Source organism: Hyperolius riggenbachi, chromosome 7, assembly GCF_040937935.1.
Source record: "Hyperolius riggenbachi isolate aHypRig1 chromosome 7, aHypRig1.pri, whole genome shotgun sequence".
Lineage (NCBI taxonomy): Eukaryota > Metazoa > Chordata > Amphibia > Anura > Hyperoliidae > Hyperolius > Hyperolius riggenbachi.
The window spans coordinates 90,278,144-90,305,409 of record NC_090652.1 but is presented as its reverse complement, the minus strand read 5'-3'; the positions used below and the strand labels follow the sequence as shown (position 1 = coordinate 90,305,409).

The 27,266-nt window shown below is 44.5% G+C and overlaps 1 protein-coding gene across 1 annotated transcript in view; it reads left to right on the top strand.

Annotated features, from left to right (window-relative positions):
• MLST8 (MTOR associated protein, LST8 homolog) overlaps positions 1–24,871 on the top strand; it is a 28,655-nt gene extending 3,784 nt beyond the window's left edge. The window contains exons 2-9 of the mRNA XM_068244314.1: positions 6,900–7,036; positions 9,567–9,618; positions 10,652–10,814; positions 13,339–13,414; positions 16,972–17,124; positions 19,347–19,471; positions 21,985–22,148; positions 24,253–24,871. Of these exons, the coding sequence (XP_068100415.1) occupies positions 6,905–7,036; positions 9,567–9,618; positions 10,652–10,814; positions 13,339–13,414; positions 16,972–17,124; positions 19,347–19,471; positions 21,985–22,148; positions 24,253–24,371 (984 nt within the window). The 5' untranslated portion in view covers positions 6,900–6,904 and the 3' untranslated portion in view covers positions 24,372–24,871. The remainder of the gene's footprint in view (positions 1–6,899; positions 7,037–9,566; positions 9,619–10,651; positions 10,815–13,338; positions 13,415–16,971; positions 17,125–19,346; positions 19,472–21,984; positions 22,149–24,252) is intronic.
• Positions 24,872–27,266: the final 2,395 nt, after the last annotated feature.

Genomic DNA, 27,266 nt, shown 5'->3' with positions numbered 1-27,266 from the left:
TAGCCTGAACACCCAACCACTTTTGTTTAATTGCCATAAACGTCCATGTCTATAATCTAATGTAATTAAAAATGAGCCTTATAAATTTCCAAAGGTTAATCTTGAAGGGAACCTTAACTGAGAGGGATTCCTTTTAACCGTTTCGCATCGGAGCAATTTTCACCTCCCATTAATTCGCTAATAACTTTATCACTACTTATCACAATTTATTGATCTCTATCTTGTTTTTTCCGCCACTAATTGGGCTTTCTGTGGGTGGTACATTTTGCTAAGAGCCACTTTACTGTAATTTTAATGCATTTTAACAGGATTAATAAGAAAAAAATGGAAAAAACGCATTATTTCTCAGTTTTCGGCCATTATAGCTTTAAAATAATCCATGCTACCATTATTAAAATATCTAAATGGCTCAAATATGGGAAAAATGGGTTTGAAAAAAACTCCAAAAACAATAAATGTTAATTTCTAAATTCATAATCTCAATTCTCATGCAACTTGCCAACAAAATAGATATGCTACAACATGAAGAAAGAGAGTTGGCTCTTGGGTGCATGAAAAAATTACAAAAACCCTTTATTATCTAGAAACACTTGTAAACAACATTAATAACCTCAAATGAAAAATATTTAAAAACCTTCCCAATGTGGCCACCCCCCAGGGCCCACCCCCAGGATAATTAATGAGGCTGCAGTCCTCAAAAAAAAAAAAAAAACCCAACTGAACTCTCACCAAACAATTGCTTCCAATGGCAACAGTTCAAATAACTGGTATATATAGGCTTGCAAAAAATCTCTTCAATGTCCCCCAATCGCAGGGATATATGGTATACAGAACTCTTGATGCAAAGCAGAGAGTGAAGCAAAGCAGCAGCAGCCAAATGCATTCATAAGTTAAGCAGCAATTTTCTCTGTGCGGGCGGTCTGCCTGCCCCGCTCTGTCTGTGTGATCTTTCCACCCCTGTGACATATAACTGACCTATTATCACTGGACAACTAATATTTGGTGCCCAGCCTTCTTATGCATATTTTTGATTATCTCCCGGATCTTGATCCTGACTTAGAGTTTCAAATTTACGTATTGTTTTTCTTTATACTTGTGCATCTCTTGGTTTGGTCTTTTTTATGGTCATTCGATTTGGCCGCGGGGGACTACCACATTCCAGCTGTTATTCCCTTTTCAACCCCTTCCCTTATTTCCCCATACCTTACCTTTCCACCTCCCCCCTCCTCTCCTTCCCCTTGCCCCCTTCCCTTTACATCTGGTTAATGTGGTTCCTATGAGCGCCCAGTGACCATGATCAAATCAAATATGCATGTGAGTTTTGTTTATTATTTTTGTATATTGTGCTATTATTGCGCCCCACGAGATTTTTTGGAAGACATGTGGGGTTGCATGTGGTGATTTTGTTGTTGATTTTGTAGGGATCCTATGGCTGCCTCTGTGCTCCGGTTTCCTCCCTCTGTCGCCTCTCGGCCCTCCCCGCCGCTGTCGTTGGTGACGTGCCTGCTTGGAGCGCACTTGCGTTCCGGCAGCTACCTCGCTGACGCCTATGTTGGATGTGTGTGGGCGCGGCCTGCGGCGCTCCGCCTACCGTTACGTCCTTTGCGCCTCTGCGCATGGGGATGGTGATGCAGGCGGCGGGGGGCGTGCCTGGAGCGCCGACAGCCTTGATATATTCGCCATTATGGCGTGTGGACTGTATTCGTTGCTGTCAGCCTTTGAAAAAGCCGCGAGAGGCGGCGAAACATGTCAGGCATCTGACAGCACTCCACTCCCCCGGGCATCACCCCAGGACTTCAGGACTCTCTAAACTTGCTTCTGATTCCCAGCACCCCACAATGGGATGGTAACTATGGACTGTACTGTGCATGGACTGCTCGGCAATAGCTCATTGGTGCATCTGCTTGCTTTTGTTTTATTCTACTATCACCTTGTGTCAAGAGCGTTTTATATCAGGTGTCTCTGCGATTTGGGGACATTTAAGACTATGCAAGCTTAAAGTGAACCAGAGACGAAGCACCCTTGTGTATTTTACCATAGAAATCAGTGGGAACATTAGAGAAAACATTTACCATGCTCTCTGTTCCATCCTCACTGCTAAAAGTGTCTGTTATCTAGCTGAGATAAGAATCCCGGACTGAGCATTGATTCTGGCTTTGCTATAATGACTCAGCTATAATGATTCCTGAGCAAAGCCAGCAGGGGGCAGGCTTGGACTTGAAGACAGCAAAGAACACAGTCTCAGCTATAATTATTCTGTAGCAAAGCCAGACCGACTGCTTAGTCGGGATTCTTATCTTAGAGGTGATAACAGGCAAATTAAACAGAGAACAATGTAACAAAGAGCAGATTAGGTGTTTACTGTCATGTTCCCACTGATTTATAAGGTAAAATACATGAGGTTGCTTCATCTCTGGTTCTCTTTAAACCCATATGCCATTAAACCATCCATTGCTGCTCAATCAATGCATGCACCATCCTGTCATTGCTTTACGCCACTGGTTGCTTGGCATCAAAAGTTTCTTCACACCATTGGGTGTACCTGCTTGCCTCTGCTTCATTTTACTACTGCCTTGTATCAAGAGCTTTCTATACAACGTGTCCCTGCGATTTGGGGATACTGAAGACGCTGCAAGCTTGAGCTCATATGCCATCAAATCATCAATTGCTGCTTAACTTATGAATGCATTTGGCTGCTGCTGCTTTGCTTCACTCTCTGCTTTGCATCAAGAGTTCTGTATACCATATATCCCTGCGATTGGGGGACATTGAAGAGATTTTTTGCAAGCCTATATATACCAGTTATTTGAACTGTTGCCATTGGAAGCAATTGTTTGGTGAGAGTTCAGTTGGGTTTTTTTTTTGTTTGTTTTTTTGAGGACTGCAGCCTCATTAATTATCCTGGGGGTGGGCCCTGGGGGGTGGCCACATTGGGAAGGTTTTTAAATATTTTTCATTTGAGGTTATTAATGTTGTTTACAAGTGTTTCTAGATAATAAAGGGTTTTCGTAATTTTTTCATGCACCCAAGAGCCAACTCTCTTTCTTCATGTTGTAGCATACCATTATTAAAACCTATGTATTTTATTTGCCCGTATGTCTCGGTTATTATACCATTTAAATTTTGTCCCTATCACAATGTATGGCGCCAATATTTTATTTGGAAATAAAGGTGCATTGTTTCCGTTTTTCGTCCATCACTATTTACAAGCTTATAATTTAAAAAATGTTTGTAGTATACCCCCTTCAAATGCATATTTAAAAAGTTCAGACCCTTAGGTAACTATTTGTCTTTTTTTTTTTAATTGTATTTTTTTTTTCCATTAAAAATTTTATTTGGGGAATATTTTGGTGTGGGACATAAACAGTTATTTTTTTTAATGTTGTTAGATGTGTAAATTTTAATGTAGAAAATGTGTTGATGTAGTTTTACTATTTGGCCACAAGATGGCCACCTTCATTTTTGGTTTCCCTCCTTGTACTTCTCACAATGCGGAAGTACAAGGGGGATGCGTACATTTTTCCGGGCAGAAGAGCCGAAGCCTCGCGGGTGAGCGCTTCGGTTTTTCTGCGGGGGACAGGGATCGGTGATTGGGAACCATGTTCCCTTTCACTGATCCCAGGGCTACCGAGGGGCACAGCGGGGACACAGGGGCGCGCCCGAGATTGCACGCAGCTGAGCAGCCGCCCGGACGTGAGCTTCACGTCTGGGCGGCTGAAATGGTTAAACAATACCAGTTGCTTGGCAGTCCTTCTGATCCCCATGGCTGCAATAGTGGCTGAATCACACACCTGAAACAAACATGCAGCTAATCCAGTCTGACTTCAGTCAGAGCACCTGAGTTGCATGCTTGTTGAGGGGCTGTGGCTAAAAGTATTAGACACAGGATCAGCAGGAGAGTCAGGCAACTGGTATTATTTTAAAAGGAAAAATCCACATCCTTCTCAGTTTAGGTTCTCTTTAGGCCTCTTTCACAGTGCGACGTTAAAGTCGCATGTTAGAAAATGTTTTAACGTGGACTAACGCACAGCAATACAAAGTCTGTGCAACATTCACAGTGCATAGGTTGCGTTTGTGTGTAACGTGTAGCATTAGAAAGTGCTGCATGCTGTGCTTTATACACGTTATTAAAGGGGGGCTATGGCGAATTACTGTTTAAATTAATGCAGCATAAAATTAAGCCATCATGCAAAAGCAGCTGCAATAAAAAAGCTTTAGTTTCAGAAAAATAAACAGAGCTGCTTGCTCCATCACTTTAGCTTTCAGTAGCCCGTCATTTGCATGTTATGCCTCTTCCTAATAGACAGTCTAAGTTGTTTCTATTACATTAAGGGGTACTTATCTGTTAGCCGGGCGCATCCTCTAGGTGGCGACAAAAGTCCACCAGAGTTACATCTTTCCCTACTATCCATGTCGGCCTGGAGGGGGAATAGTAATTAGCGCCACCTGCCGGATGTGCCCGGCTAACGGATAAGTACCCATTAAGGCACTAGTGCTGTACAATATACAGATCTGCCACCTTTGATCTGTACAGCAGATACTACGCAAGTTTGCTAACAACACAGGGGGAGGGGGGCAGATAGATAGCCGAGATAAGGTGGCTGATTTATTGCCTGACAGATCACAGGGGTCCTTCATGGCTTCAGTATAGGCTGTGATGAAGCGCAGCTTTACAACTGTTTATAGCGGGCGGCTCGGCTGGCTCGTGTGGACAAACTAAAAACAACCAGGTGACAGGGAGGTGAGATCTGAAAAAAATAAACAGTCATATCAGATGTTCCCCTGTGATTAATGTACTGGTCTGTTTAGTCCGACGCATAACATGCAAATGACGGGCTACTGAAAGCTAAAGTGACGGAGCAAGCAGCTCTGTTTATTTTTCTGAAACTAAAGCTTTTTTATTGCAGCTGCTTTTGCATGATGGCTTAATTTTATGCTGCATTAATTTAAACAGTAATTCGCCATAGCGCCCCTTTAACTACGTTGGACTGTTTGCACATCCTCAGTAATGACCTGGAAGCATACTTTTTATTGCCTGTATGCCCTACTGTATGCGACGATAACCGGGCATAGAGTTGCGTTGTGACATTTTTGGGACGTTGCGCTGTTAATTTGCGTTGCGACTTTAACGTCGCATCAAACCGCAACTTCCCACTGTGAAAGTAGCCTTAAAGAGAACCCAAGGTGGGTTTGTCAAATCATATTAGGACACAGAGGCATGTTCAGTATACAATGACCTGCCTCTGTATCCTTCCAGTGTACCTTCAACCCCCTCAGGCTAGCCTGCTATTTTCCTAATCCTGTCACTCATCCGCTGCTCCCCCATCTGCTGTATTACACGGCTCCCCTGTCTGTGTCCCTTCCCTACCCACCTCTCTAAGCTGATTGGAGGAAGCTTACGGAGGCAGGGAGGGAAGGGACATAGGCGGGGAAGCCATGTATGATTTGACAAACCCACCTCAGACTCTCTTTAACCTCCCTGGCGGTAAGCCCGTGCTGAGCACCGCTGGGCCGATTTGCATAATTTTTTTTTTTTTTGCTGCACGCAGCTAGCACTTTGCTAGCTGCGTGCAGTGCCCGATCGCCGCCGATCCGCCGCTATACACGTCGCCGCAGCCGCCCCCCCCGACCCCGTGCGCTGCCTGGCCAATCAGTGCCAGGCGGCGCTGTGGGGTGGATCGGAGTCCCCTTTGACGTCACGACGTCGGTGACGTCATCCCGCCCCCGTCGCCATGGCGACGGGGGAAGCCCTCCAGGAGATCCCGTTCTTTGAACGGGATCTCCTGATCTCCGATCGCCGGCGGCGATCGGAGGGGCTGGGTGGATGCCGCTGAGCAGCGGCTATCATGTAGCGAGACCTCGTCTCGCTACATGAAAAAAAAAAAATAAAATTTAAAAACGTATTTGCTGCCCCCTGGCGGATTTTGACAAACCGCCAGGAGGGTTAAAGCAGTAGGATCAGCCATACTATGCCAGGGAAAAAAAAACCACATATATAAGTAGATAAATACTTGATCTACTTACATAACACATGCATTATACCGTCCACGTTTTGATTTCAGTGAATGTTATATAGTAAATTACGAGAATTCTGTTCCTGGTGGGGGCCATGTCTTTTGCCCACAGTTAAGGCTAACTCGTGATGTCATTTCTGCCCTTTACTTTTTTTCTTGTCTTCTCCAATCGCTGAGTCGCCTCAGCCTTGCTTGTAAACACAAGTGAGTAGGGGATTAGGTTTCAGATAAGAAGCTGGCAGGGAAATAAAGGGAAGAGGAGGAATAGATTATAGATAAAAAGAACCCCCAGCATGCAATTCATTGGCATGACTACTAAAGGGCCAGTGTTCCTTAAGTGTGTGATAACTCCAAATCATAACAGCAGAAAAAGTTTTGAATGCAGGATTAGTATCTTTATCACTTAATACACACAGACCAGTTGCTGTTGAAATTTGATGTTTATGGTGACGATACCGCGTTAAAGAGAACTTGAGATGACACACACAAAAAAAAATTCATACATACCTAGGGCCTCCTCCAGCTCCCTTCAGCCTGATCGCTCCCTCGGCACCGTCCTCCACATCCTGGATCTTTCATAAGGGCTCCCGGTAACTTTGGGAGTCGGGGCTTACTGCGCATGCACGGCCCGCTGGGAGCGTCCTGCGCAGTACTCTCCTAGCTACTGGAGCGTGACGGAAGAGCTGCGCATGCGCTGACTAGCCCTGCCTGGCCAAAGTTACCGGGAGCCCATACGTGTGCCCATATGTATGAATTTGTTTGTGTGTGTCATCTCAGGTACACCTGTACATGTTTTTAAATACAGAATATACATTCTTGCTTAGGTACAGACCGCCCCAAAATTGTTCATTTTTTGCCATTTTTAACTTTTTGCTCTTTTTTTAGGAACCATGATGAACTCTGCACAGGGCACGGTGGGCAGTGACCCCGTCATCCTCGCCACAGCCGGGTATGACCACACTGTACGATTCTGGCAAGCTCACAGTGGCATCTGTACCCGCACAGTGCAGCATCAGGATTCCGTATCCTTTCCATAGTCCTACCTGCATGGTGGGATAGACGAGGATTGAGTAGTGAGTTATTTCGGCCAACCATCTGCCACTATAAAGATCAGAACAAAAGATCGTTCTTGGCTGAAAACCTGATTAAATGGGATGGATTATTTGGCCAAGCATCAAGGAAGCATCACATAACCGTGGCAACCTGCTTGATGGTGATTGGTGAAACACTATTGGCTGCTGCTTTGGCACACCGCCAGCTGATGCTTGCTGATTGGATCAGGGCCAATAAGCTCCACCTCAGCAGACAATGCATTACAGTGTGTAGAGCAGTGGCATAACTACAATTCATGGGGCCCCCAGTGAAACTTTGATAGGGCCCCCTAGTGTCCACATCCCTTCCCTTGCCTTGGTGACATTCATGGCCTGGGGACCCATCTTACAAGAGTCATCAAACAAGTGTAGCCTTCACGATCTTCACAAATGTAGCCACAAAAACACCTGATCTGGAGGACTGTCCCTTGTATTGGAGGAAGGAAAGGTAGGGGTCCCTCCACAGCTTTGGGCTTCCCTACAGTCAGGGGGGCAGCTCCCATATAGTTACGCCCCTGGTAGAGATTAGTCTGCTGATAGAAGGCCAGCCTTAGGTGCTTGCCAATCTACCATAAAAAAGTGCCTCCCTATAGAGTACCCTGCAGTGATGGATGCTGCTTAGATTTGATGGTCAGTTGATAGTTTTCAAATTGATTTTCAGGATGAACATTTTTTGAAATACAAGAATAACTGAAAGAAAATACAATTTGTCATTGCTGCAGAAACCCAGTATACCTACATAGATAGTAGCTGAAACAATCGCAAATGCTCATTTTGCCCATCAGATGTCGCTATTGTCTATATGCAAAGCTTGACCAAGCATAGCTGTCAGTTAAAGAGGAACTGTAGTGAAAGTAATGAATAAAATAGCTTTTTTTTATTTACAATATTTATTGATATTTATAGGTAATCTTATTTGTATTTGTGACAGCTCTCATCCTGTCAGGTGATCTCTGAGTGTTTGTTTCTGAGAATTCTGAAGCCAGTGACAATAATGCCTGGTCTCCTAGAATGCTCTGGTAGGAGAATTCTGCATAGCTAAACAGCTTAGGCTAAGCACTAAGAGGGCGGAGTTAAAAATTAATACACAGCAATATAGATAGATAGATATAGGAAGTGTTTATATTGCTGAAACCAGGAAATTACAGCAAAATTGGTTATCTTGAATAGTTTACTGCATTCTACTATATGTCACTACAGTGCCTCTTTAAGTGGGAAGGTAGCTAGGCAGAAGCTGCTGCTGGTGTTTTAATGTTGCCTGACGGGGATCAGTCACACAGAAAGAACAAAGCTATAGGCCGTAGCTCGGTTGAATTGATTCACCTGTCATATTGGTCATTAATGGCTGCCTCAGCTGACTTTAATTTGGTGTGTTTATAGGCCTTTAGGTTTACAGTTACACTTCAGGAGAGAAGGAGATGATTAACTATATAATTCCAGATCTGGGTTATCTTTGGGATCGGGGTAGTATAGTGATTGTCTGCTTTATCGACATTTTATCTGTGGCAAGTCTGGCTATAGCTGTCTGGTGCAGTCTGAGCGTCTTCATTCCCAGTTCAATAAAGAAAAAATAATCCAATGCACTCCCTCTCCCATTCCGCTGTCTGTGACCATTGTCAGTATGCACACAGCTTATGCTGGTGTGTGCATGGTGCATATGGATGTATTGTGTTATTGTGTTAGCTCCCTTGTGGGATCAGTCTGATGCACTATCTGTCCCAGGATGGGATGTCAGGATATGTGCTCCTAATCTTTGGATAGGTTTGATGCAATGAATGTTTTCATGTCTGCACTATGCATGTTGCAGGGCCAGAGTTGAGACGCCTGCGAGTGCTGGGGTGCCTCTGCGTGGTGTCAGTGACAGCACAGGAGAGTGTATTCTTTCCTGGTAGGCCCCGCCGCTTGGCTTGGCTATGGGGATGGCAGTGGTGCCTGGATGATTGATTTCTGTGAATGCGTGTGTGTGAAGAGTTACTGACCTTGCCATTTTGCTGGCCACACCCCCTTTAGCACCTCCCTAATAACTTATTTAAATGTCCTAACTTGAGGTGATGTACCAGAATTTATATATTTTTCTTCTAAGGTATTTACACTTGTGGCCAGGGTTAATCCACACCCTCTTTCCCATCTGTGACCATTGTCAGTATGAGCACAGCTTTTGCTGGTGTCTGCATGGTGCACATAGATGTATTTTGCTAGCTACTTGTAGGATTAATTTGATGATTAGTGTATTTTTATGCTAGTACCCCAGCTTTTGGCTAGGCTGTGGGGATGGCAGTTTTTCCAGGATGGTTCATTTCTGTGAATGCATTTGTGTGAGTGTGCGAGGGGTTACTGACTTTTTCATTCCCAGTTCCTCTGTACCAGTCACGCAGGGTGTAATTCAGGACACTTGAAGTTTGTCCCTTGAAAGTGTTGTGCCCATCTTGTGTTTTTTTCCTTGACTCCCCTTGTTCCTCAGCAGGTGAATGCTCTGGAGGTGACCCCGGATCGGAGCATGATAGCAGCTGCAGGTAAACCAATCTCTCTTTTTTTTTCCTGGACTTCTCTCAACCACCGCAGTAAATGGCAAAGCATTTAGCTTTCTTTCTTGTAATCCAGTTCTGGAGCTGCCAAATGCCCCATACAGACTGTATCTATCGGCAGTTACTGGCATGGTGCAAGCAGACACTCTGTCATTAGTGGAATGAGTGACTGCTGAGTGACTCAGGCCTGACACATCCTGCTGCTCTCTCTTCCAAGTAAGGCTGGGCTCACACTTGAGCTGGTCCTTCAACGGCTAGTTGGAGCAGACGGTGTACTGTCCGCTGCGATGGTCCATTGTGGTCTGGTTGGTGCCCGGGGGAAAGATTTGTTTCAACCCTAAGCTATATAGGAAACTAATCCGCGGCGGACAGCACAAAAGTTCTCTCTGCTTACTGCAACAATCCCTTGCAGACTGACAAGTGTGAACAGATCCGATTTATAAAATTGGATCGATTTACTGTCAGTTTTCTGACAAAAATCACAGACAAACAAGTTTCCATTTTCCGCTGTAGTGGGAACAGCCTAACTAAGATACTGTCCCCTTTACGTTACATGTTAGCATGTGCCTCCAGGCGTACAGGTGGTGCTCTAATTTCTTACTAGAAAACCCAATGCGCTTTGCTTTGTGTCTGTCATGGTTGACTAATCAAGGCTTTAAATCCATCACTTTCTAATTTAAAAAAAAAAATGATAAAGACTCATTTGAGAAATGTGAAGGCTGCTATTTCTTGAATCCATCTAGAAGTTAATTTACTGGCTGTAATGGTGATCCTTAGGATATAACATTTTCTTTGTATGGTAGATGAGAGAAGCATGCAGAGCAGGTATTCTGACTTCCCTCTGATACTTCTTATCTGCATACTTGTTCCAGGTGAACGATTAGAAATGATTCTAGCCCCAGAAAGCCATAAGCCCGTGGATCCGCTTGACAGCCAGAGTTTTTAGAGATGCTGAGCATTGACTGCTTGTGTACATCTGTTTATATGAAAGAGTCTTGTTTTGTTGTTTTCCTTCTGTTAGGCTATCAGCACATCCGCATGTATGACCTCAACTCGAACAACCCAAACCCCGTAATCAACTATGATGGCGTCAGCAAGAACATCACATCAGTGGGCTTCCATGAAGACGGACGCTGGATGTACACAGGGGGAGAAGACTGCATGGCTAGAATATGGGACCTCAGGTATCCGGTCTGTTACACTGTACCATACAGACTGGTCTGATGAGCAGTGATGGGCTCACGAGTACTTACCAGTGTCTAAACACTCGAATTCGGGATTTAAATGTGGCTTAATTGCCTCAGGTGTGCGGCAGAAAAATAAGGGGTTATTTACCCAAAAGTCCGTGGTATATCGTGCTCTCCAAACAGCTTGCACGCGTCCTATTGGATGCAAGCCTCACCAATGCGCACTTCCTCCTTCCGACTTGAAGGAGGAAGTGCGTGTAGTGGGGCTTGCAACGCGTCAAATAGGACGCATGCAAGCTATTTGAAGCGCACGATATACCACAGACTTATGGGTAATTATCCCCTTATTTCCTTGCCGCACACCTGAGGCAATTAAGCCTCATTTAAATCACGAATTTGAGTGCTTAGACACTCGTAAGTACTCATGAGCCCATCACTGCTGATGAGTGTACGCTTTAGTGAGGTACTGGTACAATACCTTGCTATTACTGGCTATTAGGGGCTGAACAATCCCACCTATGGCAAGTACAACCCCTCAGCAGTTCACAAAATTAATATACTTACTGTACATAGTTTGGTTGAAATGCTCATCTGGTAGAAAATAAAAACGACAAATACAGTAAATTACAGTAAATAGGAATTGGGTACATTTCTCTCCTGCACCCTCATATATTCAAGTTGATCCACGGAAAGGAAAAAAAACATTATAAGGCTTGGGCCATTTAACCTTTATGGGGGAAAAATTCCTTCCTGACTCCAGGTGCATGCATGTAATTAAGGTGTCGGGAAATTTGGGTGCAGGGTGAAGCTAAAAAACGTCTCACCTTGCGCCTGCAAAAGTCCTAGTTGCGTTAATTATTATTCCCCCTCCAGGCCACTGTGGTCTCAGGAGTAAGACGTAATTTGTCTGCCAGTTATTGTTGGTGGTCAAATTACGCTGTTATTATAGAAATAAGGGCTTTGTCTTTTGACGGTGCCCAAATTACTGTCTGAGCGCAGCATTAGCCGTAATTCACATTATGGCTGCACATGGTGTGCCCAAGTTTCCTGTGCTTTTTTGCCTGTCTCAACTCCGGGTGGCAGTCAGATAAATCCCTGGATCAACTCTGCCTGGGATTACCTAGTAATTATAGCCGTGAATGTCCTTCAATGCAAGGAAAGCATCTAAGTCAACTTTACATGCAGATATAGAATTTGTCTCAACTACTTCCTGTGGTAAAATATTACACGTTGTAACCACTCTTACTGTAAATAATCATTTTCTAAAAAGATGGCAAAACATTTTTTTCCTTCATACGCAGAACATGTCCTCTGTACAGGCCTAGGGACAAAAAGATCATCTGCCTAGCTTATGTATTGCCCTCTTATGTATTTATATATGTTAATCAGGTCACACCTCTTTTTGAACTAGCTGTGGCGCAGGTCAGATAGATTTTGTAACCATTTACTGCTGAAATCTGATTGGCATGGAGTAGGGCAGTGGGTACAGACATAGGGGCCAATTCATATGGATAAATGCACTATAACTGTACTTCCAAGTATTTCCGGCCACAGAGTGGGACAGTATTGCTTTCTGTGTGGACATTCAATAGCCTGTTATACATAGAAATAATAGAAATAGTTTTCATGACGTCTGGAAAATGAAATGCACAGACTGCGGTACGATAGTATATTTTGGGGTAAAATAAGTCTAATGCATCTCTAGAGTCTTTTCTTAGTGTTACCTCCTGTTTGAACAAAGACATTTTACACCTCATCGCCTGTGTCTGAAAAATCCTCAGAGATTCATTAAAGAGAACCTTAACTGAGAAGGATATGGATTTTTCCTTTTAAAATAATGCCAGTTGCCTGACTCTCCTGCTGATCCTGTGTCTCTAATACTTTTAGCCACAGCCCCTGAACAAGCATGCAGATCAGGTGCTTTTACTGAAGTCAGGCTGGATTAGCTGCATGCTTGTTTCAGGTGTGTGATTCAGCTACTACTGCAGCCAAAGAGATCAGCAGGACTGCCAGGCAATTGGTATTGTTTATAAGGAAACATCCATATCCCTCTCAGTTGAGGTTCCCTTTAAGATGTAAACAGAGCTTTGTAGGCAGGCAAAAACATTCAATGGGGGGAGAGAGAGGAGAGTTTTAAGTGAATAAACCATCCAAGCTAAAGGTTTTAACAGCAGACCTTGTGAGATATTCAGTTAGATGTTCATAATTCTGGCTTGCATGCACACTTAATGGTAACCATATGAAGCTTGGGATTGGACCAATCAGAATAGACAGGAAGTGCCTTTCATTGGCCCATTCCAAGATGCATACATTTTGCATTTGAGCCAGAATAATTAGCATCTGATTGACCATCTCTGTTGCCTACAGAGGGTTAGGAAAGCCTCGAGTTTGAGTTTGCCTAGACTAGAGTTTGGCATTCATTTATTAGTAGTAGATCACAACACCCCCTAGTGGGCTGCATAGAGATCTGTCTGCAGCTGGACCCCTTCACGCTCACGTTTTCTATGATTGGCTTTTGCAGGTCTCGAAATCTTCAGTGCCAGAGAATCTTCCAGGTGAACGCGCCAATCAACTGTGTAGTCCTCCATCCCAATCAGGTATTCCTTTTGTTACTGCGAATTATATTTTGAAAGTCGTTCGAACAAAAAGGAGGAATATCCTTCTAAAAAATACCGTATATCACTGCGGATAGGCTGACTTTTTTACACCCAAGTTTTAAGTGTAAATTGGTGGGGGTCGGCTTTTCTGTGAGTGAGATACTATATGCGGGGCCCCCCTAAGCAGAGCGCACGTTGGTAGTGCGCAGGAAAGCATAACTACCGCTCCTTGCTCCGGCTTGCATCCTTGCAACTCCCCGGCAGCTTTTGAGCTAGAGCTGCAAGCTCATTGCGGTCACATGACTGAGCCTGGCGCTTTTGAAGCCGTCAGGGGGATGCAGTGATGCAAGCTGGAGCGAGGAGAGGTAGCTATGCTTCCACCGGCATGCTCCAAGGCGCACTCTGCATAGGGGGCAACTTACCAGTGAGTCACAACATTTTGCCTGTTTTGTAGGCCAAAAGTGGGGAGAGGGCTTACAAGCTATGACTTGCCGGTTGCTGTCAAGTGACCGCAGTGAGCCTGGAGCTCTAGCTATAATTTCGGAAAGCTGCCAGAGACACTAGACTAGAGGAACCAAGCTGGAGCGAGGACAGGTAAGTTATACATGCTAAAGCACTCTCCGTCGTGCTCTCTGCAAACGGGGGACCCCCCGCACACCTCACCAGCATACATCCCCCTGCGAACATTGGGTGTCAAAAAGTCAGTCTATCTGCAGTGATGTACTGTAATTTACAAGGGCATGTGGCTATCCTATAAATTAGGCCACAAGCGTGTGGAGATTGTTTCATATGTACATCCAGGGTTGTATACATTTTAGAACAGTTGCAGATTTAGCCTGGATCTCACCCTTAAAGGGGCCTGAAACTCAGCATTTCCTCTTTGTTATTAAAAATCATTTACAGCATAAAATCTACTGCCACAAAAAAGAATTGTAACAAAACAGCATTCAAACAGTTAAACACAGCACTTTGTTCTTCAGTGGAAAGGTTGTTGCTTTAGTGGAAAGCTTCTGGCCACATCCGAAGAGGTGATAACATTATCTTTTGTTTACATTCCTTCGTCAGAGACATTTAGTAAACATTAGCAAAGTGCTGAAACTGAGCTTTCTCTGCTTCTAGTATGTGTGCAGCTGAGAAGTGATCACTGGATAGATTTTAATGTATAAATTCAGCAGCTATGCAATAAAATGGAATTGCAGCTTTCAGAGCAGATAAACTGTACTTTAGAAATTTGTAAAATATTACTTGTGCACAAAAGCAAATATGATAACTGTATGGGTAATAAATAAATGTTATGTCAGAGTTTCATCCCACTTTAACGTGAACCAGAGACTAAGCACCCTCATGTATTTTACCACATATATCAGTGGGAACATTAGAGAAAACACCTACCCTGCTTTCTGTTTAATCCTTCACTGCTCAGCCTGCTTCTTACCATCCCTGATAAATTCCCCGACTGAGCATTCAGTCTGGCTTTGCTCAGGAATCATTATAGCTGAGTCTGTCTTCTCTGATGTATTTTCAAGCCCAACTTTAGACAATGTTGTGACAGCGCTCCTCTTCATGTCATCTGCAAAACTGAAAGACAAAGTTCCACATAGTGTATTACTGTTATAACGGGACTGCAAAGGCATGCATCCACCAAAACGTGAACCACGTGAATCCCTGTGCTCCACTCCGTGTAACATCCAAACAGCACCCCTACAATTTAGCAGCTCACTTTTCAAGCCCAAGCCTGCCCCCTTCTGGCTCTAATATAATGACTCCGCTATAATGATTCCTGAGCAAAGCCAGACCAAATGCTCAGTCTGGGATTTTATCAGGGCTGGTAAGAAGCAGGATAAGCAGTGAAGAATGAAACAAAGAGCAGGGTAGGTGTTTTCTTTAATGTTCTCACTGATCTATTTGGTAAAATACACGACGGTGCTTCGTCTATGTTTCACTTTAAGTACACAAACTTTATAAAGACAATATTAAAACAACACTGTACATTCCCTTTAAAGAGACTCCGTAACAAAAATTGCATCCTGTTTTTTATCATCCTACAAGTTCCAAAAGCTATTCTAATGTGTTCTGGCTTACTGCAGCACGTTCTACTATCACCATCTCTGTAATAAATCAACTTATCTCTCTCTTGTCAGACTTGTCAGCCTGTGTCTGGAAGGCTGCCAAGTTCTTCAGTGTTGTGGTTCTGTGATGCATCTCCCTCCTCCTGGCCCCTTTCTGCACACTGCTGTGTGTTATTTAGATTAGTGCAGCTTCTCTCTGCTCTATTATCTTTTGCAAGCTGGATAAATCCTCCTCTGAGCTGGCTGGGCTTTCACATACTGAGGAATTACATACAGGCAGAGCTGTCTGCACTCTGCAGGAAGAAACAGCCTGACACTTCAGTGGAAGATAGCTGCAGGGGGAAAGAAACACACAAATGATCTCTTGAGATTCAAAAGGAAGGGTGTATACAGCCTGCTTGTGTATGGATGTATTTTCTATGTGTGGACATACTGTACATCAACCTACTTCCTGTTTTGGTGGCCATTTTGTTTGTTTATAAACAAACTTTTGAAAACTGTTTTTAACCACTTTTAATGCGGCGAGGAGCGGCGAAATTGTGACAGAGGGTAATAGGAGATGTCCCCTAACGCACTGGTATGTTTACTTTTGTGCGATTTTAGCAATACAGATTCTCTTTAATAAAGTTTTAGATAAAAAAAAAAATAGTGCTTTTGTGAAAGCAAGCTTCCCACTTGGCAGCTACATGAGTTAAAGCTCTCCGGAGATGCCCATGTCATGTGTTTGAAGTCTGGGTAAGAATGTTATTTGGATCTGGATGGGTCAGCTGCCTGCCTGCAGGTGGGATTTACATGCTAGATAAGCCATTAGACACAATGATACTTTGTTATGTGTGAGATTTCCCCAGGCACAATACCTCTTTGTATGGGAACAGAAGAGGAGTGTGTTACCTCCCTCCAGCCTCACAGAATGCCAATACTATGCCCCGCTTGTGCTGAAGCTCAGAGATCAACCAGCGTATAGAGATAATATAGCACCAGCGCTAGCAGCAGCCTGCTTCTGTAGAGACAATTTCTCATATCCAATCCAAATCCGGGATTAAAACAGATTTTTTTTTGTGAACCCCAGTGCTTATTGACAGGAGAACTCTGTGGAATGTCATTAGATTGGTAATTAAATAAGATTAGAATTTGTATACCTAGTTTTGTCTTTCTAAATGAGTATACAAATTGTTTGTAGGGAATATCAGCCATTTGTAATAAAACCCAAATACCTAGTTTTGCAATCCTGCATTTATGGTCATGTGATCTTGTAAACCAATGTGTATAGTCATTATAGGAGTGTCTTAAAGATTGCGGGATGCACCCTCTTTTCTATCAGATATCTGTTGCATGGTATAATTCCTCCTCCCAACAGCTGTGAGTCCATTAGTGTAATGCCTGGTACAATTGTTAAAATTGTTTTATTCATACAGCACTTTAGCCTTGAATCTCTTCGTTACCCTGTTATTGGTTGTAATTGCCATTATCTCGTCTATATATCGCCAGGCTGAGCTCATCGTTGGAGACCAAAGTGGTGCTATTCACATCTGGGATCTGAAGACAGATCAAAATGAGCAGCTGATTCCTGAGGCCGAGGCAGCTGTAAATGCTGTCCATATTGACCCGGACGCCAGCTACATGGCAGCCGTCAACAGCACTGTGAGTGGGATGGAAAAGCACATTAAGGATTAGCTCCAGCCGCAAACGTTGTCTTCATTTTGTGGCTGAGCTCGATTTTATCTGGTAAGGTACAGACATCAGCAGGGAAACAGTGCTGATTATCCCTGTCTGTGCAGACAGCAGCTGCACACATCACTGGCAAGCTGAAACATCAATGGCCAGGACACTGCACAGAAAATCTGCTATGATATATAGTATGAACAGGCTACAGTCGGTAATCAGCACAGCTTCCCTGATAAGCTCTGCAAGTGAGATCGCTTTTGTAGTGCATTTGCTGCATCCGTAGGAGGAATGGGTACCTTGAGCACAACAGTTAATATATAATCGTTCAAGAATTGTGATGATGCGCTCCCTATTAAAACAAAACGAAGGGCTAATACCCACTAGCAGCATTTTTGCCAGCATTTTGAAAACGCTCTCCCATTCACCTGAATGGGAATTGATGAAATTTTGCTGCGATTCTTAATGACTTATAAGGAAGAGCGTTTTCAAAACACTGACAAATAAATGCTGCTAGTGGGTTCGCTTCTAAAAGACTAAAAACAATATCCTATCATGTATTGCATGCTGCACTATACCAAAAAATGTTTACATATACACTTGACAGAAAATGAAAACTGTATAGTAGTATAATAGAGTGCTTCAGCAAAAAGTCCATATAAGTCCCTGAGTATTAATGGGTCCTCTTGTCCTTGTGACTCCATCATAGAAAATCACATGTAAGAGAGCAAATGACAACACATAGCGCAATCTGTTTTCAACATTGTTTTTAAGGCCACCACCTGCATGACAAGCATGTGTAAACTGAGCGATCACCAGCCTCCACCGTGCTCCAATACCAGAATGGCACGCTCACCTGGTCACACAAACCAGAGCGGCCCAGACCAACAGACAGCACTTAGCACTTATACCCTCTTTCCCTGAAATTAGGACATCCCCCAAAAGTAAGCCCTAGCAAGAATTTTGAGCATGCTCAAAATATAAGCCCTACTCCGAAAGCAAGCCCTAGCAGCAGTAAAGGGAAAAAGTATGGCAAATTGTGTTATTACTGGAGCCCAGAAACACAGGTTGCCATACTTCTTCCCCATAGGCTGAAGCTCAGGGGCACAGCGGCAGGGGGACATTAGAGGTACAGGGGGGACACAGGGGCAAACAAGAGGTGGATCCAGCAGAGGAAAAGGCAGCACAGTAGGGAAGGCAGGAGGAGACACAGCACAGGAATGTGTGTGTTCATAGAAATATAAGACATCCCCTGAAAATAAGCCCTAGCACATCTTTTCGTGCAAAAATCAATATAAGACATGGTCTTCTTTTTTGGGGAAACAAGGTATCACTCATCTCCACCTTTCCTTATTAGTATCCAGGAGAGGAGTGATATAAGTGCTAACTGCTGTCTGTTGGTCTGGGCAGCGGTTTGGCCACGTGATCGTGCCATTCTGGTATTGGAGCATGGTGGAGGCTGGTGACCCCTCCGTTTACACATGCTTGTCACGCTGGGTTGTAGCCCCAAAATCGATGTTGAAAACAGATCACACTATGTGTAGTCATTTGCTATATCACATCTGATTTTCTATGGTAGAGTCACGAGGACGAGAGGACCCACTGATACTCTGAGACTTCTCTGGATTTTTTTTGTTGAAGCTCACTATTTGCTTACGTAACAATTAATAGTTACAATTGTGTCTACTGGATATCTGGTAGTACATTGCGGCGGTGCCACATGAGTTGGGCACCAAGTGGTGCCACTAATGGCACTTGAACCTCTGCTGTATAGCCTAACCCTAAGCACTCCACTTCCCATAGGTGTGCAACTCCCCTATCTATTCACCTGTAAGCTCCTAACAATTGCCCCACCCTGTAAGTGCCTAAAGCTACCTTCTACTATTGCATCGGGTGTACAAACAACTACTTGGTTGCCTGATTTCCAATAATTAACACAGGTGTCTATTAGACTCCTGCCGATCGCGGTGCCCAATTGGCCTGATCCGATAATTGCCCACCTGTCATTTTTTTCTCTCCAAGTAACTCAAATAAAACTTGTTTGTTTTGCCTCACACCCACCACAATCCCTCATACTTTCTACAGTCATCCTTCACTCATCCCAATACTTTCATCGTTTTGGTGAATGTAGGGCAATGCAGAGTTCTGATTTGTAACAATGAGGCGTGTAAATGTTCTTATGAATTTCTTCTTGCTTCCAGGGTAATTGCTTTGTCTGGAATCTGACAGGCGGCCTCGGGGAAGACCTGACTCAGCTTATTCCCAAAACCAAAATCCCGGCTCACAAACGCTGTGCACTGCGGTGCAAGTTCAGCCCCGACTCCACGTAAGTGCGCAATACTCCCACATGCAGAAATAAGAGGGTGGAGCAGTGGTCCAAAATGTCCATGGCAGGCAACTGCAATGTATACTCTGTTATACCACCAGCAGAAATGGGTAATGAGAGGCCCAGAATTCCACCATTTTCCACTCTGTCCAAAACTGAAGTTTGGAGATTGGAGTTCAACTTTAACTTAAGGACCAGGGCTGTATTGGCTGATCTGTGCTGCGTGTGCTCTCCAGCCCGCAGCACAGATCATGATTGTGGCAGGGCGATCAGACTTCCCCCCCCCCCCCCTTTTTTCCCCACTAGGGGGATGTCCTGCTGGGGGGGGGGGGTGTCTGATCGCCGCCACTCTGTGTGGCCGAGCGTTTGTGTCTCCTTCCCTCCCTCTCCCTCTGGCTATGGGCGGCACAGGACGGCGATCTGTCCTGTACCACCTCTAATAGGCTTTAGCCTATCAGACGGCGGCGATCCCTGGCCACTCAGAGGCTTACATGATGTAAACACAGGGGATTTCTTCCCCGCGTGTTTACAATTAGCCTGCTAGCCGCGATCGGAAGCTCGCAGGCTATTCACAGAGATGCCCTCCGTGAACTGACATGGGTTTCCATGGAAACACCACTTTGACCTGCCGACGCCTATCGGCGTTAGGCGGTCGTTAAGTGGTTAATGTACTATATATACCTTAATTTAAAGAGTAATTTTACTGAAAGATAGTAGTAGTAGTAGTAGTAGTAGTAGTAGGAAACAATAAAACATTGCAAAGTGAGAAGTTTAAAAATACAAGCATCTTTACTACTGGCATACTAGAAAAAAAAAGAAAACACCAACTGCTAGTATCAATAAACACACCCACTAACAATGTGATAAGCTAAAAGTTTGGGTATATATATTTCTATGTGTGTGTGCAGAGGGAGATACTGCTTGCTTGGCATTTGGAAACAGCCATTATGTCCCACAATGCAACAAGGTATACAGACCACCAACTGTCAGGGCGATGGTCCTGACATCACACGGTGGGAGGGGTTTCACCACAACATCAGCCATACAAAAGTCCCTGATGCTCTACCTGAGACAAGGTAAAGATTTCTCATGGGAAAGGGGGTATCAGCTACTGACTGAGATACATCCTGGATTAAAGTTCCTCTTTAAACAGAGATGTTTTGGTCCCCAAATTACATTATATAGAACCTCAGTTTATAATTGTGTAATGTACCTTCCCAAACCCTAATCCAATGATCTCAGATGCAGAATGCATAAATGAGTGTGCAGAGCCTGCTGCCACTCGGGTCGTTCTTACCACAAACAGGTTGCTTGAATGAGAATTGTATAGTTACAGCTCCACATTCCATCCATGATCAGCCAGGTTTTGATGGCAGCCTGCAGGGAAAACCTGAATGAGTTTGGGAAGTGGTTAAAAACCTGGAGAATGACATTGCTGGCAGTAAAGAGGACAAGCAGACGGGGCAGCGGCTTTAACAAAAAAAAAACAAAAAACGTAACAACTGTAAGCAGGGCAGTAGCTAGACAAATGCATGCTTGGATAGTTGGAAGGCCATAAGAGGCTGGACCACTACAGCAGTTATGGCTAACCTTGGCACTCCATCTGTGGTGGAACTACAAGTCCCATGAGGCATTGCAATACTCTGACAGCTCTAAGCATAACTCAGGGAGGCAGAGGCATGATGGGATTTGTAGTTTTTTTTTACAGCTGGAGTGCCAAGGTTAGCCATCACTGCACTAGAGTGTTGCCACAGGAGACCAGGGGCTCCCAGTATAGTAGTGTTAAAATAATAGACCCCTGGTTTCATAGCTGAGGCAGCCATGTTTACCTATTTTCTTAAAAAAAAAAAAAAAAAAAAAAAAATGGGCAGCTTGATTTATATTTAAAGTGGATCCGAGGTGAACTTTTACTCCTTGCATAATTGTGTTCCTTTCCTATTGTTTATAGGGCATTCCTCAAGCCAAATACTTTTTTTGTTTTAGTTTTAATACTCTAATTCCCTATAAACTAAATAAACCACGCCCACAGGTTTTCAGAGAGCCTTGGCAGTAGCAAGGGCTCATGGGAGCTCAATCTGGGCAGGAGGAGGAGGAGGAGGAGGTGTTACTAGCCATTGATTTCAGAGGGAGGAGGGGGGATTAGCTTTTTTTCACAGGCTTACTGATCAAGATACAGATAAGCCTGCCTCTGTGTAATGTTTACAAACATGGCTGCTGTCGTATCACAGGAAGAAATAATAATTTTCTATTAAAACTGTTTGCAGCTATATTTGCTGTGTAAACTATCTAAACTTTAGATAAGATATATAGACAAGTTACTTGTTATAGTTAGATTTTCATCTCGGATCCGCTTTAAGTATATATCAACATGAACATCTGTGAGCAGGTCTCTTGTTCCCAGGGCCCTGATATGCTAAGCAGAAAAGGGGAAGAAGAAAATGTCAGCATCAGGCTAAACTTTCTTCAATCCCTTTAATGTATTAACAGATTTTAATGACTGTCCCTCTTTGCAGGCTTCTAGCCACCTGCTCAGCCGATCAGACCTGCAAGATCTGGAGGACGTCCAACTTCTCTCTAATGACAGAGCTGAGCATAAAGAGCAATAACCCCGGGGAGACCTCAAGAGGTTGGATGTGGGACTGCGCCTTTTCCGGGGACTCCCAGTACATTGTTACAGGTATAAATGATACACGTTCATTACATGAGTCGCCTGTCGCTCAACTCTCTGCACTGCATTTATTACCTATACTGTTGGCAATATAGCACTAAAAATGATAGCGATGCTTCTCAGAAGTGATACCTGAAGTGACATGTGACATTATGAGATAGACGTGTATGTACAGCGCCAAGTGCACTAATAACTATGCAGTTCCTTTTTTTTCTTTCTCTGCCTGAAAGAGTTAAATATCAGGTATGTAAGTGGCTGACTCAGTACTGACTGACAGAAAGTGACTTCAGTGTGACCCTCACTGATAAGAAATTCCAACTATAAAACACTTTCCTAGCAAGAAAATGGCTTCTGAGAGCAGGAAAGTGATAAAAGGGTCAATAGTTCATAGATTTTAGCTCTGGCATATTTCAATGAATGTGTCATTGAGCACAAACAAAACAGTTAAAACTTAAAAAGTAGATTTAAATATAAAATAAAACTGTGGAATATTTAAAAAAAAAAGTCATTTTTGATAGAAGAAAAATAGATACAATTGTTTATTTCATTAGTTTATTTTCACCTTGGATGTCCTTTAAAGTTAATTCATTGAAGGACTAAAGGTAGCCATACACTGGTCGATTTGCCATTAGATCGACCAACTGATCGAATCAGAGAGGGATCGTATGGCTGCCTTTACTGCAAACAGATTGTGAATCGATTTCAGCCTGAAACCGATCAAAATTTGTTGAGCTGCTCCTGCCGCCTGTCCCCCTTGTATACATTACCTGAAGCTGGCTCCGGGTCCTCTTCTCCGCGCTGCACCGCATCCCAGCATCCCGCACCGCATCCCAGCGTACACTGTGTCACTCCGTGAACAGGAAGTTCAAATAGAGCGCCCTCTATTTGAACTTCCTGGTCACTGGAGTGACACAGGAAGTTAATGTATGCTGGGATGGAAGCAGGAACAGAGCGGTGCAGCGCGGAGAAGATGCCCGGGAGCCAGGGTCAGGTAATGTATACCTGTATCGGATCGGCCGCTGCTAGCGACGCTCTCCCTACCCGCCGGCGATCGACGGTAATTTCCCGCACGGCGCGATCGACAAACCGATCCGTTTTCGGGAGGAAATCGGATCGGCGGGTGCGTTTAGCGTGAACGATTGGCAGCAGATTCGATCCCAGTGATCGAATCTGCTGTCGAAACGGCGGCAAATCGGGCCAGTGTATGGCCAGCTTAATTGGTCTGTTTTCACTTATAAATACAAATCCAGGATCTGCTTAGTAAAATTATAACTTTAATTCTAATTATACCACTAATTCTTATTACAGTATTATGTTTTTATTTAACATTAGCATTGTCTGTGGCATTTTGCAGGGTGTATGGAACACTTTTTGTCACTAACAGTCCCTCAGAGGGAACCGCTATCTGATATCTGTCACATTCTAAAGGTGCCAATACATCAGACAATGTATGGGCAGATCGACCTAGAGACAGATCTCTATCTGAGCGGAAAGAGATCTGTTGCCTGCACATACACCAGCAGACCGATCTCTCAGGAATCGGCCTTGAAATGTCGCATCTGCTGCCCCCTGCCGATGCCCCCCCTAGTGTACATGTACCCCCCGTGCCCCTGCATTGATACTTTACCCCTCCGCCGATGTGTCCGGACTCCTCTTCCAGGTTTGCATCCCACGTGGTAGACAGCGCAACCCTGGAGAGAAGTCTGGACACGGCGGCGGAGAGGTAAAGTATTTCATGCAGGAGCATCAGTGGGGTACATGTACACTGCAGCGGACAGCAGCCGGGGGTTTCCGTTAGGTCATCATCTGTTAATTGTACACCGTTACCGCCGCGCACTTGATTGATGTCGGCCAGACATCTTGCAGCATGTCTGATCGATGCATTCCACCAATTTTGTGCCAAAATTGGTCACATCGTTGATTGGACATGCTTTTGGCGTCACCAATTTGCATCCAATAACAATTATCAAATTGGGTGGTCGATCGTGTAACATGATTGTAACATGACTAAATATGAAACATGAGTCTTCTATTCCAATGTACGAATAATTTAAAATCCAGGTGAATCAGGTTTTAAATGACATTTACAATCTTCTATTGTGTGGTCTTCCAGCGTCCTCAGACAACCTGGCCCGGCTGTGGTGTGTGGAGACCGGTGAGATAAAGCGAGAGTACAGCGGCCACCAGAAAGCCGTGGTCTGCCTGGCATTCAATGACAGCGTGTTGGGGTGACACCGTGATTACTCACAATGTTTGACATTCAACACCGACTCCCACTGGGGTAGGAAGACAAGATCAACTGGAGACAGAGACTTCTCTTCTGATTGGAGGACCTCCTGCTTTGTGACCAGGGTAGAGCCATTACTGGATTACAGAGGGGTTGTCACCAGCTGCCACACTGATGTACAGAATTATTCCTGGAAACGTGGCACATGCAGGATGTTATGGCAGATTCCAGGCAGTGGACCATTCTCATCCAATGCTGTATATTGTGTGCAATAGCCAGTCAAATAAAGCAGTGTTTAATAATGGGGTGTTGTGAGAAGTAACTTGTTGACTGGGGAACCTGTCTGGTCACACAATGTGCCCTCACCAACAGCACGGATGAAGTACGGTGTGCTGCCACCTGGGAATGTTTGGAGGCACAGCTTAATTTGGCACCCACAGCTTCTGCAGCGTAAGTCAACTCTGTCTGGTATAATTGTAATTTTAATAAACATACCAGCCTTCAAGATGCATTGTTTTGTGTTACTAAGAAGTTTGGAATCAGGATGAAAGTGTCACATTACGTCTGACACTCGGATTGCTGCCGGCCCCAACCCCTGGTGCCGTGCCACTTAATATAAACATTGTGTGGGTACGTTTGGGCTGTCACCATGAGGTGCCGGTGATCCAATACTTTGATCTTCTCCAGCACTACAAAATAACATTACACTGGCACGTCTGCAGAGGGGCAGAGCTGCACCATGCGATCTGTTACTGGCCCTGCCCCCTACCACTGATGCCAGGTCACCTCCTCACTCTAGTGTGAGGAGGAACAGACCCTCCGGATCACAACCATCACTGCAAACTGATACTCGTGTTGGGTACAGTGAAGCGTTCAGTTCAGCGAAAAGTATGCTTCACTTGAACGGTTAACATGGTAGTTTTGTAGTAACACACTGCATGCAGTGTATTACCGTACCACTTTGTGTTCTACCACATCAGCCCTGCCGCCTTGCCACACCGCAACACACCACTGTGAATGGGTCCTTAAGGGCCTGTTTCCACTACACGCAGATTGCATGCAGAAAAACTTACTCCAATGAAAGCCTATAGGCCTGTTTCCACTAAATGCAATTTTTCTGATTCAGATTTTCCCATAGGCATTTATTGGAGTCGGTTTTCCGGATTCCAATCTGCGTGTAGTGGAAACAGGCCCTTAAGCAGATCCGAGATGAAAAACTATAACAAGTAACTTGTCTATACATCTTATCTAAAGTTTAGATAGTTTACACAGCATATCTAGCTGCAAACAGCTGATTATTTATTCTTTTGGTACAATAAGGGCAGCCATGTTCTGTTTGTCACAGGCTGAGGGCTGCAGATGCTATCAGCTTGCCTGTGTCTAAATTCAGTCCCCTCTCCTCCTCCCCTCTGCCTCTGAAATCAATGGCTAGTAACCTCCTGCTCAGACTGAGCTCCCATAAGCCCTTGCTACAGTGCCACGGCACTGTGAAAAGCTGTGGGCAAGGCTTGTTTAGTTTATAGGGAATTAGAGTATTAAAACAAATCAAAAAAGTATTTGGCTTGAGAATTGCCCTATAAACTATATGAAAGGAACACAATTATGCAATGAGTAAAAGTTTATCTCGGATCCAATTTAACCTCTTGAGGACTGCAGGGCTAAACCCCCCTAGTGACCAGGCAATTTTTAGTTTAAAAGGCCACTGCAGCTTTAAGGCCAAGCTGCAGGGCCGCACAACATAGCACACGAGTGATTTCCCCCCCCCCCCTTTTCTCCCCACCAACAGAGCTCTCTGTTGGTGGGGTCTGATCGCTCCCCCCATGTTTATTTTTTTTTTTAATAAATATTTGTGTTGCCGCTTTTTTTAAAAAAAAACCTCTTCCTTTAAATCCCTTCCCTCCCTCGCTCCCTCCCTCCCCACAGCCGGCCAATTACGGCGATCGGCTGTCATAGGCTTCTGCCTATAAGAGCCGATCGCTCTCTTGTCCCCCAGGACAAGGATCGCAGCGCTGCACAGAAAATCACGCCGTCTAACAGTCGCTCGGAGACTGAAGGTGGGGCGGAGCTCCGCCCCCCAAGCAGGAGATGCGCGCGCAGCCTGCGCGCGATCTCCTGCAAAACAGAGCCCCAGGACTTTACGCCAATTGGCGTTAGGCGGTCCTGGGGCTGCCGCCGCGGCCACGCCTGCCGGCGTGACGCGGTCGGCAAGAGGTTAAAGGATAGGTCTGAGGTAAAAAAAGGGGGGGGGGGGTTTCAGCCAATGGCAGCCTATCTGTCCCTTGACGCAGCTCCGCTTCCAGACAGTGTCCCGGGGTCCCCTCCGTTGTAGATGCCAACCGCTATCGTGCTCACGTAGCCTGGAGCGTTCTGCGTGACAGTGAGCGGCATATCCACTCGCTCAGGCGCAGAAGTCATCTGCAACAGAGGGGACACTGTCTGAGAGCCGAGCTGCAGTGAGGGACAGATAGGGCTTGAGGAAGCCCTAGGTGAGTAGATTTTTTTTTTTTTTAACCCCAGATGTGTCCTTTAACCACCTCGCATCCAGACCTTGTTTTCCCCTTACGAACCAGAGCAATTTTGACGGTTTAGCTATGTCCCTATTTAATCAGCCCTAACTTTATCCCTACTCACTACACCTAAATGATCTATGTATCGTTTTTTTTTTCAGGACAAACTAGACTTTCATTGGTGGGTATTTTGTCCCTAAACCAAAAAAGTTTTCTATGCATTTTAATGGGAAAAATAGGGGAAAAATGAAAACATTCCCGCTGCCCCTCATTATAACCAAATGTGTCCCCAGGGATAGTGGTCCCCTATTATAGCCAGATGTGCCCTCAGGATTAGCGTGTGCACCCAGGATTAGCGCCCCCCACCACCATTATAGCCAGATCTGCCCCCAG